The following is a 13689-nucleotide window of genomic DNA, read 5'->3' on the forward strand; positions in this document are numbered from 1 at the left end:
ATCCAAGCGCACACACCTCAACAGATATTTAAGATGGTGTGTTTAATGTTTTTACTTCTGGTGGTTTTGTATATCGTTTTACTGTTTTACAACATTTCTGAAACTTTTGGGAATTTACTTTTGGTCTCCAGGACAGTTCTGCTATCAGCCAGGCTGTGAACAAGATTTGGTTCACTGTACTTTAAAAATAGATTCATGTTCAAGTGCTTTCTAGCTTTCATCTTTTCAAGACTCCTCTCTTTTGCTTTTGACTCGGGTACGCCACGATGCGTGCCAAAGTTTGGTGCGTAACTGAGCGTAAAGGAGTCCGATCCATCCTCTCTTCTTCTTCCTCCTCCTCTCTGCTGCGTGTTCCCGACATGCTGGGATGTCTCGAGAGTCTCAGGAGAGGAGGAGAGAGACAAAGAGAGAAATAACAATAAAACGTTTGAGTCACCATCTGAGGGAACAATACACTAGCCAACTCTTGGATGGATGGACAGTTAGAGAGGGAGAGACGCACAGAGGAGAGAGCGAGACAAAAAGACTGCGCGAGAGACTTGGTGCCTTTATTTTACAATACGCACAGGTTTTAGCCGTGCGTCCTGGCGCAGGCGGTGCCCAGAGATTGCAAAAGAACAACAGCGGAATAAATGACTGTTTGGGTGTAACCTTCCTCTATATGTTTAATTTGGACTTCGGTTTTATGAATTACTCCTCTGTGTGTTTGCAGGTCAGTGTGTCCGCTCCGACTGCTTGGCTGCTGCCTGGACCTGGAGTTGGAGCAGGTGTTTATTTCGGGGTAACATTTTGTCTCTCGGAACATCAGGGACTCTTTAGACGCCTTTGATCGTCAATCCGGGCGGACATGTCGGGACAGAAACCGTCCCTGAAGAGCGGCGACTCCTCCCAGAGCCGCTTCCAAGTGGCTGTGGTGACAGAAGCATCGTCCGCAGCTACAGCCCCGGTCTCCACCGATGGAGCCAAGGACCACGAGGAGGGCAAAGGCCGGTTCAGGGTGGTGGGGTTCCTGGATTCGGGCGCGCTAGGCAGCGCGATGGACATCGGGCTCCCGCCTGATGTCTTCCACGAACCGGATACGACAAAGAGCGACTCGGTCAGCCTCCATTCAACAGGCACGGGACAGACGCACATCTCTGACTCTCACTCCAACACTTACTACATGAGGACATTCGGACACAACACCATAGACGCCGTGCCCAACATTGAGTTCTACCGGCAGACTGCTGCGCCTTTCGGGGAGAAACTGACCAGACCGTCGCTGTCGGAGCTGCACGATGAACTCGATAAAGTGACGACAACAAACTTCCATCGTTTAAAAATAACCAGTAACAGTAAACACTAAGTGACCTGTCTGTGTTTTTTGTGTGTCTTACCATCCTTTCCATCTTGGCTATGATTGGCTGTCAGGAGCCATTTGAGGAGGGTCTGGCCAATGGAGAGGAGCCATCAGCAGCGGAGGAGGCGGCGGCGGCCTTGGCGGCAAAGGAGGCAAAAGGAGGAACCGTCAAGTTTGGTTGGGTCAAAGGTGTCTTGGTTAGTGTTAGTGATAAAAGGAGCATCCCCTGTATCTCAATGTGACGTTTCATGCGATCTAAACAAACACTGGTTGTAATTTAGACAGTTACTGCTGCATTAATAAGATGTTTGGGCCTTATAGAAGCTCTGGTGATTTCCCAGTGTGACTTAAGGGTGGCTGCCTGCTGCTCTTTCCAGCTTCTGGACTGGCCCTGAGTCAGACTTTCACAGCTTCTATTTCTATAATAAGCCTCACTTTTCCAGACTGACAGTTCTGCTGTAGCTGTGGTTAAGTACTGACACTAATAAGACCCTCAAACAATGCTGTGGTTTGTTAATTATAATGTTACTTGGTCATGATTCTTGGTCTGTTAGAATAGTTTAGCAAAAGTTAACATTCTGTAGCTGAAATGACAAGTGGAACAGAACATTTTTAGCTTAGATGGGGAGTAGTGTGTGTCCCTGGTTCCAAGAGGAAATGATGGTGCCGGGAATGTGAGCACCAGGCCAGCTCCAGTGCAAACCAGTAGGTGACATCACACCTTACCATGTGCTCTTTAGATACTAGCTAAGGTTTTAATCACACTGAGGACACAACTCTCACAGTGATATCACAGGGACTCACCTCCCACCTGGGATACAAGCAAAGTTAACTGTGTTTGTGTTCGTGGCAGGTTCGCTGTATGCTGAATATCTGGGGTGTGATGCTCTTCATCAGAATGTCCTGGATTGTCGGACAGGCGGGAATTGGTAGGTACAAGTACCCAGTTCCTCAGTGTGACTGTTGTCCAGAAACGAAGCCATCAGACCCCGCACTGTTGCACTGGCTGACATGTTCCTTCATCACCATGACTACACACTGTAGTGTATTTTATCTCAGTCCCACATACACCACCCTGATGCCACAAGTACCCACTAGAGACCAAATGTGGATTCATCCACTGCTGAATATAATCCCCAGTAAATGCATTTTCCTCCTATTTGAGTAACAGTTGATAAAACCTGCAGTGGCCACCAGATTTAGTGTGGAGAGATAAACTAACACGTGGGTATTTTGTCTTTTCATGGGATTTGTTATCATCAGACAATAGAATGCCAACTACCTTAAATCAAAAATCAAATATCGTCTGTTTGCCATGGTTATAACATCACATGTAGCCATGAGGTGACACAGTTATCTCATTAGAAGCTTCTGTCACTTCACTTCTGGTTCACATTCACTGGTTTATGCACAACAGGACTGACCATTGCGATCATTCTGATGGCCACTCTGGTCACCACCATCACTGGTCTGTCTACCTCTGCGATAACAACCAACGGTTTTGTACGAGGAGGTGAGATAACAACTGCACCCGAGCTTTTACTTTGAAAATGTTACAGTGAAATCCAGAGGATTCAGGGTCTGTCCCTGTTGTCCAGGAGGGGCATACTATCTGATCTCCAGGAGTCTCGGGCCGGAGTTTGGAGGCTCCATCGGCCTCATCTTCGCCTTCGCCAACGCTGTGGCTGTGGCCATGTACGTTGTAGGCTTCGCAGAGACGGTGGTTGAGATGCTTAATGTGAGAAACACTGTGCTATAATTGTTCAAATGTCAGCATAACTACTGAGAATGGATTCTGATACTGACCTTGTTTGTGCTCTTGTTTTTGGATGCAGGATGTTGATGCTCTAATGACTGATGAGCTAAATGACATTCGTATTGTTGGGATTCTGACTGTCATCCTCCTGCTGGGAATCTCTGTAGCTGGGATGGAGTGGGAAGCCAAGGTCAGGCTGTGAAACCAAAATACCACAGAAAACAGTGACCACCCAACATCCTCTGCTGACACCTTGAAGAATGACACATGACAGATCGCAGTCAAAGCTCCGCCAAGGCAGTTCACGGTCCCCATAATGCTCTTCCACCTAAAAAGCAATGTTCCCCTGAGAGTTTGACCCTCATTACATGATTCATTGACCATGAAAACCTCCCCTTAGCTTTTGGAATCACTAGTAGTTGGAAAGTTTATTAAAGAAAAATGATATTTGGATGTGGTGGTTTTCTTCAGGATCCAGCTCAGTAGCTTTTGAAGCTATGTCAAATATGTTGACATCTACTGAACCAACAGAGTTTCAGCTAGAATTTGACCTTAGTTGCAAGTCAAAGTATTGAAAATATTGAAATTGCCCTATTCAACAGTGGTGAAGGATCCGTTAACAATTTCTGGATCCAGATCAGCATCCAGATCTACTGGATTGTTGTTCTGGTGGATGAAATACCTGAAAACTAACGTCATTTCCCATCAGCCTCTTTGTGTTCTTTGTGTTCACTACTATATGTGAACACAGTAAGCATTATGCCTGCTAAACACCATCGCTGGTTGCACTAACACTGTGGGCATGTTAGCATGCTGGTGTTAGCATTTAGCTCCAAGAGTTGCTTGTGTGGTTGTAGACTGTCTTGTCCATATTTCCTGGTATAAGACAATCAGACATTAGGGAAGTCGTAAAAGCAAGATGCAATTTAATCATTTCAAGGCACCTGATTCCTGTTAGGATCAACAAAGATTCAGTCTTGTTATTTGCCCCTTACTTATGACTCTATCTCTGTCAGGCTCAGCTTGTCCTCCTGGTGATCCTGCTGGGAGCCATCGCTAACTACTTCATAGGAAGCTTCATGCCGACAGAGAGGAAAGAACCCAAGGGATTCTTCGGCTACCACAGTCAGTCTGCATCCCATTCTCTTGGTTTTGGTTTATGTCTGCATCGGTTTCAGACGTCCTCTGTGTAACATCTGCAGTGTAAACATATAAATTCTATACTGTATATGCCCTGTTTTGTCTCTCTCCTCCAATAGCGGCCATCTTCTTAGAGAACCTGGGTCCAGACTTCAGAGATGAAGAGACTTTCTTCTCTGTGTTCGCCATCTTCTTCCCAGCAGCCACTGGGATTCTGGCTGGAGCCAACATCTCTGGAGACCTAACTGTGAGTTCATCTTGTATTTTACATTAAGTGTATGTGGTAGCACTCCTACCAAGTGTAACTAATGGATAATGTTTTAAAAAAAAGAAAGACTATCTCTTTAAAGAACATCTAGTTGAAAATGGTGTTTTTGCTGATCCTGGTGGTGGTGCACGATACCGAGTGGTCAGGGTGCAATGGTTCACCTCTGATTTAACTTTTGGATGATCTCAGAGGTGTAGCAGACATGAAACTTTGAACCTGTCAGAAAACTGTGTTAAACACACCAGGAAATGAGGCAGGAGCGCAGGGCAGAGCTGGAGGGAAATCCGGGGCAGCAGGAGACTGGATGAGGAAGCACAGTCCAGAAAAGTCCAGAATGGAATAGAGCTGGGACAATAAACCGGTGTTTCATAGTACATAGTATATGCCAGAGTTTGGATTCCTGTACTTGGTAAGTTCAAACTTGGAGTCCAGACTTCTGAGGACGGGGGGACACGGTGTGCTTGCCGTGCAACACCAGTGTCCTTGCTGGCAGATTAATTTGAGCTAGATGATGACAGACATTGACCATCCACTCAGCTAGGTCTGCAGTGGGTACACATCCCCGAAAACATCAGAGTGAGCTTCCAAACTGGCACTGAGCAGACACTCCACATGTTCTAAATCTATCTGGTTACTTTCTAGTCTGAAAAAATGTCAAAACTTCAGAAGGCAGCATAATACCAGTCCTTGAGAGACTTGGCTGCCTGGAGTCCACACAAGTCAACTGCCAAAGCATCCTCAGTCAAATGAGCAGAACAAGAACCGATGCAGACTTTGAACAGGAACAGAACTTGGGCTGTGAGTGATGACGGTTCACAGTCCGCAAGGAGACAGGCACAGTGCAGAGTGCTGAGAAAGGCCCCAGAGTGATGACGGTTCACAGTCTGCAAGGAGACAGGGACAGTGCAGAGTGCTGAGAAAGGCCCCAGGATTGGGACACAACTGGGGGAAGTCAGTGACACTGCTACTCCACCTGCTTCCACTTTACTGCTAATTCTGTTGAGCTTGAAGTTAAATCTCCACTAAACATGAATAAATAATGAAGCTGAATCTCATCATGTCTTCGTCTTTAGGACCCTCAGTCAGCAATCCCTAAAGGAACCCTGCTGGCCATCCTCATCACAGGACTCACCTATGTGGCGATCACCATCTCTGCAGGTTCATATCACATACGAGTTTAGCACTTCTCTGTACATAACTCTGTCAACTGAGAAGTGAAGTTGCTTTGCTAGAGTTGTAGCTGTTTGTACTTTGTCTTCTAAAACCTGTTTTTCATCTGTTGCACAAACTGAGTTCTGAGTCTGGGTTGGACACTGTCTGTCACTTATGTCCCTTCAAATCTGAGTGATCTAAAGATCAGGTTTTACATTGTAGATTGCTACATTTAGTCTCAAACCTGGGGAACATTAGCATGAAAATGCTGGTGTAGATCAATATACAAACTACCAAACACCATATTGATCATATAGTATTTGATCATATTGACTTTTTTAAAATGAAGAAAAATTGATTCTTACTATTAAAACTGGATAAACAATAACTTCGTACTCGTCTCTCTTTGAAAGCAGTTTAGAGTCTCACCTGGCTTCAGGAAGGACGGAGCCATGAGTTGTGAGTGTGTTGGTGTGTTTTCATCAACCTAAAAGAGAAAATAAACAATCAATAGTGGACAAATTGAAAAGCCAGTTGAGTGCAGCACTACTGGTGTTTGTGATATGTAAGTGAGCGGATGATAAACGGTGCAGCAAACAAACTGACAGCTGACTCCGGCTTCAGCAGGCGGAGTTGTGTTGCCACAGGAACGTCACTGTGTGTGTGTTGGCTTTCTCCTGCAGGCTCCTGCATCGTGAGAGATGCAACGGGCGATCACAACGACACGGTGAGCGACACGGTGAACTGCACCGACGCCGCCTGCACCCTAGGCTACGACTTCTCCATCTGCAAGGAGGGAGGCTGTCAGTACGGCCTGATGAACGACTTCCAGGTACCTGGCACGGTCTCAGCTCTGCTGGATGGAAACTGGTTTCTTTGATACACTGGGATGATGTTGATTGTCCACTAAATCTAGAAGCATGGATCTGTCCTGCACTGTGTGGACAGCATAGGTGGTTATGTTGTCTTTTAGTTAGGGTGCACCAGCTCCATTTGGTGCCGAAACATTTAACAACTAATTAGCTGACTGATCGGTAAATTGTTAGTCATTCAGCTTGTGATTCTCCAATGTAATGATGTGCTGTGCTGAAATATATTTGTAAACCGCATATCTTTGGATTTGGACTGTTGCTCAGTCAAAACACTTCCAGATTTTGGGGAAAACTAATGGGCATGTGTCATTACCTTCTGACATTTTATAGGCTAAAGATTTACTGATTAGTGGAAAAACTAACTGGCAGATTAGTTATTAAATCATCATTAGCTGCTGCCTTAGACCCAGTGGTGCCTCTAGACTGACACTTTGATACCATCATAGCAGACCAGCTTGATGACGTGCCCCGAAGAGCACGACGGGCAGCTTGTAGCAGTAAGTTCATTCTCCCTGTCTTAGTGCAAGAATCAAATTTAAGTGAAATAATATCAACGACCTCGCCACAACAATCTACTGATAACAGTCCCACTGTCTGTAAGAAGGCATGCCAGCCTTGACTTGGGGCAGCTGAAGAACTGTCACTTGACAGAAAGACTGACAACATTTAAATCTTTGTTTTTGTGTGTACGGTCTGACTTTGTGTGAGTTGTATGGACCCCAGGAACAATGGCTCCTACTCTGGTGAGTCTAACAGGGAAGTGAAATATAAATTATTTGACATTTTCTCACCACCTTTTGAGATCTGTGGCCATGGCGGTGCCACTCCAGTTTAGAACCAAGAGGTCACTTGTCAGAACCGTGTGTCCGTATGACGGTTGGGTTGTTAATGAGTCCTCTGCCTTCAGTTCCTCTTTTGGTTACACTGGGAGTGTATGAAAACGAACTGCTGAGCGTGCCAGCATGTGCGTGGCAGCTGTAATCAGCTAAAAGTGGTGAGAGCAGCAATGGACAAGATCAGATGCTGTCACACAAACACATGGAGATATTAACATAGTATACAAACAGAGTGTATACCTTGTGAGTAATCCAGGGGCTTGACTTTACTGATCATGGAGGGACGCTGCAGTTAATGTTCAGCAGATAAACATGCAAAAGTACATGCTGACACACTATAATTTGTAACTGTGACCCAACAGAGGCATTTATTATTTTACTCAAAACACACAGACAAGCTCAGAAATGTGTGTAACATAAAGACCAACACACACAGGCTGAGTGTGACGTGCATCACAACACCCACAGCTATTGTCTGCTATAGAAGCCGACACATGGGCGGCCATGTCCCACTTCCTGCCGTCAGCACACACCAAGCAGCAGTTTTGATCACAGTGGCCTCCTGGATGAAGACATTCGGTCGGTTTGCAGCTGCTTGAACGTCCTGTCTCACTTTGAACCATGGCATTACTTTAACCATTTAGTTATGAAGACACACACTTTACACACTTTGAGATGCCACATATGTGATATTAGATGCTAGATTTTCTACTGATGGACCACTGAGCACCTCTGGTCTCTGGGCGTGTGTGTGTTTGCTTTATATCCAAAAGCAGAAACACAGTGTCATTTCCACTAAAACTCATGCAGAGTGTGTTGTGGTTGTTTAACATGGATGTCAGTCTAATCAAACTGCTGCTCTGATCCTGTTTCTCTGCATGAGGTCGTACATGGCTGCACTGCGGGACAGAGAGACGGAGCTGTTCCCAAACAAAGTGCAGCAGTGATAATAGCCACTGTTGTTTTGAGTCACAAGGTTCTCGCTGGTTGGAGTCAGAGCTGAATGAAAGCATTGACGACATCCACCTACACACACACACACACACAACTCACTGACACTGATATCACTGACATGGTGCCATTGCTAAAAACACTCGCTCTTGTTTGATTACAGTTCCTCTAAGTTCTGCTCTGCTGAATCACAAGACCAGAGCAGAGAAGCAAATGTGAATCGATCTAACATCTGTGTGTGTTTCGTCTCACATGCTAGCAGACGTCACACATTGTTGGTAGGTACTGGTGCTTGAACACAGAGCTGTCTTCTGTCCTTTTCAGTCTGCAGTACAAATGTGTTGTTATGAGACCATTTAGGACGATTCTTCTAGCTGTTCACGCCGGCGATGCCCACACTGAGCCTCTTGCTGCCCAGGGTGTTCCACTGGGTCGAGTCGAGGCTGCTTCAGCCCGTACAGCTTCCAAAATGTCAGCGCTGCTGTCCTGCCTGGACAGACCTGTGGTTCTCACACAGATGTGACACGTTGTGCCCAGACACAACACTAAAAGCAAGTTTACAGAGCAGGATTAGCGGCTGTGCACCATGTCTGACTGCACCAGCAAACAAACAGGAGATTGCAGTTTGGTGAACTTGACATTCCTGTTCCTGCAGTCCTGATAAGATATTCTGCGGCATGTGTGTGTTGTGCAGGTGATGAGTCTGGTGTCGGCCTTTGGTCCTCTCATTACTGCAGGGATTTTTTCAGCCACCCTGTCCTCCGCCCTGGCCTCGCTGGTCAGTGCCCCCAAAGTCTTCCAGGTCAGAAACCAGCTGTTGAGGTGTATTTTAGCCCGATCTGACAGTCGCAGCATCTGTAATGGCAGATTTCTCTTTGAATAACTTGATTAACAAATGATGGCCATTGTGTTTCCAGGCTCTGTGTAAGGACAACATCTATCCAGGGCTGAGTGTGTTTGCAAAAGGTTATGGGAAGAACAACGAGCCTCTCCGCGGGTACGTCCTGACCTTCGCCATTGGCCTCGCCTTCATCCTCATCGGTAGGAGAGTCAGAGATTCATTTTGTAAAGATGCAGCTCCTCAATGAGAACAACAACAAGCAACCTCTCTGTTGTTGTTTACTAGCGGAGCTGAACATCATCGCTCCCATCATCTCCAACTTCTTCCTGGCCTCCTACGCTCTCATCAACTTCTCCGTGTTCCACGCCTCCCTGGCCAACTCTCCAGGTACAAACCAAACTCCGGCCAGACTCGCTGCTCCTAGTCATCATGTATGATGGGATTTACCTGAGATTCGCCCTGACCTGGGTTCTGGTGTGAGGCTGACTTGGCCTTTGAAATATTGTAAGCGAATCTAAGCTATTGAGTTTATTAAACCTTTATTTTGGTAAATATTTGGGTTTGCTGATATGGTTCTGGGCATTGAGCTAAATACCCGACTCGACCTGGTGTTCTTCAGGACTGGAGAAGAGCACCTACTTTCATCAGGTATGCAGCTGTCACTGCTGCAGATTTATGAAATATAATCAGCTGAATTACACGTGCACCTACTTTCATCAGGTATGCAGCCGTCACTGCTGCAGATTTATGAAATATAACCTGATGCCTGTTGCCCTGTCAGCGTAAAACGTGCATGAGCCTTGAACCGGCCAGGTTTGACAGCAGCGTCTGACATCTAGGCCGAACTAGAAAACCCCACTGGGAACAATTTTACACTTAGAAGATGTAGAAACTGCCACTGGCTGTGTCGTTTGAGCTGCTGAAGGCAAATAACCAGACTTTAGAGATAAGATTAGCTAGCTGTCTGTTTTGGTTTATCCTTCATGGGAGGCGGCACAGTGGTGCAGTGGTTAGCACTGTCACCACACAACAAGAAGGCTCTGGGTTTGAACCTTGTGGCTGACAAGGGCCTTTCTGTGCGGAGTCTGCGTGTTCTCCCTGTGCCTGTGTGGAACCATGTTTGGTCAGACATGTTTCTCAGTAAAGGGCTCACAGCGATGGACAGTTCACCAGGAGATTCAAACTCACAACCAGAATTCACAGAATTCACAAAGGTGAAACAGCAGCTTAAACAACAACAAAGAAGTGAACCTTGAACAGTTTGAGCTGGTTTGTTGCACTTTTATTGGTCCTGGTTTACACTGGTTTTGTACATTCAGCTATTTGTTCTTGGATGTGTGAACCTGGGACGGGGGCTGCAAGTCAGCTCTTAGCTCGAGGCCAAATACGCACATGCAGTAATGAAGAGTAAGAGCTGTAAACAAGTTTGATCTCTTGCTTCCTTTCATCACAGAGCCTGCTATGACGCTCAGTTGAGATTATGTTTCATTTCATAAATATTTGCAGAACTAAAACCTCAGTGATCCTCGCTGTCCAGTTTACAGTGTTCTTCATTCTGAACCCGGCAAGAGGAGTCATTTTGCCAGTCACCTGACCTCAGATCATGGGCTGTTAGTGTTTGCTGGGATGTTTGGTCATCATTCTACCATCTTCCTGCCCTGTCTCTCACCACAGGGTGGCGTCCCAGCTTCAAGTACTACAACATGTGGGTGTCCCTGGCCGGGGCGATCCTGTGCTGTGTGGTGATGTTTGTCATCAACTGGTGGGCGGCTCTGGTCACTCTGCTCATCATCCTCGCTCTCTACATCTACGTCAGCTACAAGAAACCCGGTGAGAACACGATGGTGCCACGGTTCATCTCAGAGCTGTGGCCCAGTGCTCGGCTGCCCCGTCCTGCTCCACCACACTGTGCATTTACTGGTGCTCCTGCTGTTTTCTGCAGATGTGAACTGGGGTTCATCCACTCAGGCTCTGATCTACAACCAGGCTCTGACTCACTGTCTGAACCTCACCGGAGTCGAGGACCATGTTAAAAACTTCAGGTCAGCACGCTGCTCCCACTGGCTGTGGGTCCAGACGTGGCACAGTTAAGGATTTAAGCTGAACTACAGCCACTGATGCTGCTTTTGGTTCAAGCATCCAGCAGAAACGTAGCAACAGGGACAAAACTCCAGAAAATCTAGCCGAGTATCTAAGTTTTCAGAAGTGAATGAACAACCATGACAACATCTGTCTGCATGTTAAACTAAGCTGCCGTGTTCCTCAGTAATGCACAGCTTCTCCAGTTTTGGGATCACAATGTAAAATCCAGTGTCAGTTCCATTATTTCCTGATTTGACCAGAGGACCTTGTGATTTGTATTAAATACAAAACTGTTTCCAAACACGTTGAATCTGCTGCTCTGAGTGTGTGAAGTTGATGTTTCCAGGCCCCAGTGTTTGGTGCTGGCTGGTTATCCAAACTCTCGCCCTGCTCTGCTTCAGCTGGTTCATTCTTTCACCAAGAACATCGGCCTCGTGGTCTGCGGCCACGTCAGGATCGTACGTACAGGAAACCTCAGACCGCAAGTTGCATCATATCGGTGTGTGTCCTACCTTCACCCGTGTCTCTGTCCTGCTCCAGGTGTCCCGTCGGCCAAACATGAAGGAGCTGTCCCAGGAGCACGCCCGCTGTCAGCGCTGGCTCAACGAGAAGCGCATCAAGGCCTTTTACACCCCCGTGTTCTCCGACAACCTGAGGCATGGGGCGCAGTTCCTCCTGCAGGTGTGAGCTCATGGCCGAAAAATTCAAGTCCAAACCTCTTAAAGAAAGATGTTTTCCTCTGTGAGGTCCGTTGGGCAGGCCTCACCAAAAGTATCTGAGTGTCCAGGTTTCCTCAGTATCTACATCTGCTCTTCACAGCAGTGGCTTTAACGAACCAGGCTTTTCTTTATGGAACGAATCCACATTAAATGTATAGTTAGGCTTTTCATACACATGCCTTTGGTCTGTGACGCTAATTTTCCTCTAGAGTTTCTGTTAGTATTATTTTATTTTCACCTGTGCAACTTGTTTCCATATATTTATTTTATGTTTTTGTGATGCTTTGTTTACTTATGTTTGTTTATTTTGGGATGAGTTAAAGCTTTAATTTATGGAGGTTAAAAATAACAGCTTGTTCTCTGAGTCCTTAGAACAAAGCTGCTGTCTGAGGTCTGTCTCACGCCTGCTCCCTGCTCCTCAGGCCGTCGGTCTGGGTCGCCTGAAGCCCAACACACTGGTCATGGGTTTCAAGAACAACTGGAGCGATGGAGACATGAGGGACGTGGAGATTTATGTCAACACTATACAGTGAGGACTGATGTGTCATTATATCAGTTACATGGGACATTTTTCTGCAGAATGTGTAGTTTTACTTTTGATACTATGTGTTGCTGCATTTTCTGTGTAAGCGAAGCAGTGAGGTTAGTCGCGTGTTTTGTGTTCCAGTGATGCCTTCGACCTGCTGTTTGGAGTGGTGATCCTGCGGCTGCAGGACGGACTGGACATCTCTCACATCCAGGAGCAAGGTACCTCTGTCTTCTCTGTGCATCTGTCCGTCTGCCCACTGCTCCCACTGCAGCCATCTCCCTGTCGCTCCCTGCAGACGAGCTGCTGTCGTCCCATGAGAAGCCACCAGTCGGCGGCAAGGAGGCGGTGATGTCTGTCAGTCTGGCACAAGACCCTGACTCCTGTCTTTCAAAAACCACCAGCAACCAGAGCAGTCCACTCATCCTGAGAGGTAAAAATGAAGAACGTGTTACCTCATTTCATCCCTGCCAGAGACAGGTCCAGGACTCTACTGCCAGCAACACATATACAGCATGTACAGTAAATAAGACAGCAAGTTTCCCCTAGCTTTTAGTCTTTGTGCTAAGCTAGGCCAACCACGGCCTGGGCCTACAGTATCTGTGAGCTGGATGAACAGAGAATCTGATCCATCCTCTCATACGACTCTGTGGGAGACACAGAATAAGAATACTTTCTATAATGCTTGTGTGTTTATTAATCCGATGTCACCTTGATTTACCTTGTGTCACATCCTGTGATGTGGTGTCACCTACTGAAGAGTCCAAGTCTCCCCTGAGTCTGACCGACCAGCGTCTGCTGGCGTCCAGTCAGCAGTTTAAGAAGAAACAGGGCAAAGGAACCATAGACGTTTGGTGGCTGTTTGATGACGGAGGTCAGTTAATAACAACAGATCCATGTGCATGTGTCAGCGCCTGTAGCTCACACATCTTACAGAATCCATCTCATATATTTAACAACAAACTCAAAGTTCAGTTTTAATGTCTCTGCTCAGCCTCTGCAGAGCTAATGACCACAAAAAGACGTTTCCATGCAGAAAAAAGAGGAGAGCATCAAGAAGATGACTGAAACCACATGAACTCTAAACCTGGGTCAGTAACGTGTGTGTGTGTGTGTGTGTGTGTGTGTGTGCAGGTCTGACTCTGCTGATTCCCTACCTGCTGACCAACAGGAGTAAATGGGGCGACTGCAGGATCCGCATCTTCAT

At 46.5% G+C, this 13689-nt stretch overlaps 1 protein-coding gene and 1 long non-coding RNA gene across 2 annotated transcripts in view; one reads left to right on the forward strand and one right to left on the reverse strand.

The window, feature by feature from the left end:
* Positions 1–131: 131 nt before the first annotated feature.
* LOC109957334 (solute carrier family 12 member 2) overlaps positions 132–13689 on the forward strand; it is a gene marked incomplete in the record, with an annotated part of 16380 nt that continues 2822 nt past the window's right edge. The window contains 21 exon segments of the mRNA XM_020595131.1: positions 132–1291; positions 1411–1536; positions 2193–2268; positions 2757–2852; positions 2938–3077; positions 3175–3285; positions 4112–4220; positions 4355–4482; positions 5577–5661; positions 6339–6487; positions 9009–9116; positions 9232–9355; positions 9441–9542; positions 10830–10985; positions 11098–11197; positions 11584–11695; positions 11778–11918; positions 12379–12485; positions 12624–12703; positions 12781–12915; positions 13243–13356. Coding sequence (XP_020450787.1) covers positions 848–1291; positions 1411–1536; positions 2193–2268; positions 2757–2852; positions 2938–3077; positions 3175–3285; positions 4112–4220; positions 4355–4482; positions 5577–5661; positions 6339–6487; positions 9009–9116; positions 9232–9355; positions 9441–9542; positions 10830–10985; positions 11098–11197; positions 11584–11695; positions 11778–11918; positions 12379–12485; positions 12624–12703; positions 12781–12915; positions 13243–13356 — 2743 coding nt within the window.
* LOC109957339 (uncharacterized) lies at positions 3220–11835 on the reverse strand. Its single transcript, XR_002274539.1, has 3 exons — positions 11750–11835; positions 6085–6142; positions 3220–3291 (listed from the first exon to the last, which is right to left on the reverse strand). It is a non-coding gene; the product is annotated as an uncharacterized LOC109957339 (long non-coding RNA).

The sequence above is a fragment of the Monopterus albus genome, unplaced genomic scaffold (genome assembly GCF_001952655.1).
Source record: "Monopterus albus unplaced genomic scaffold, M_albus_1.0 scaffold26.1, whole genome shotgun sequence".
Classification (NCBI taxonomy): Eukaryota; Metazoa; Chordata; class Actinopteri; order Synbranchiformes; family Synbranchidae; genus Monopterus; species Monopterus albus.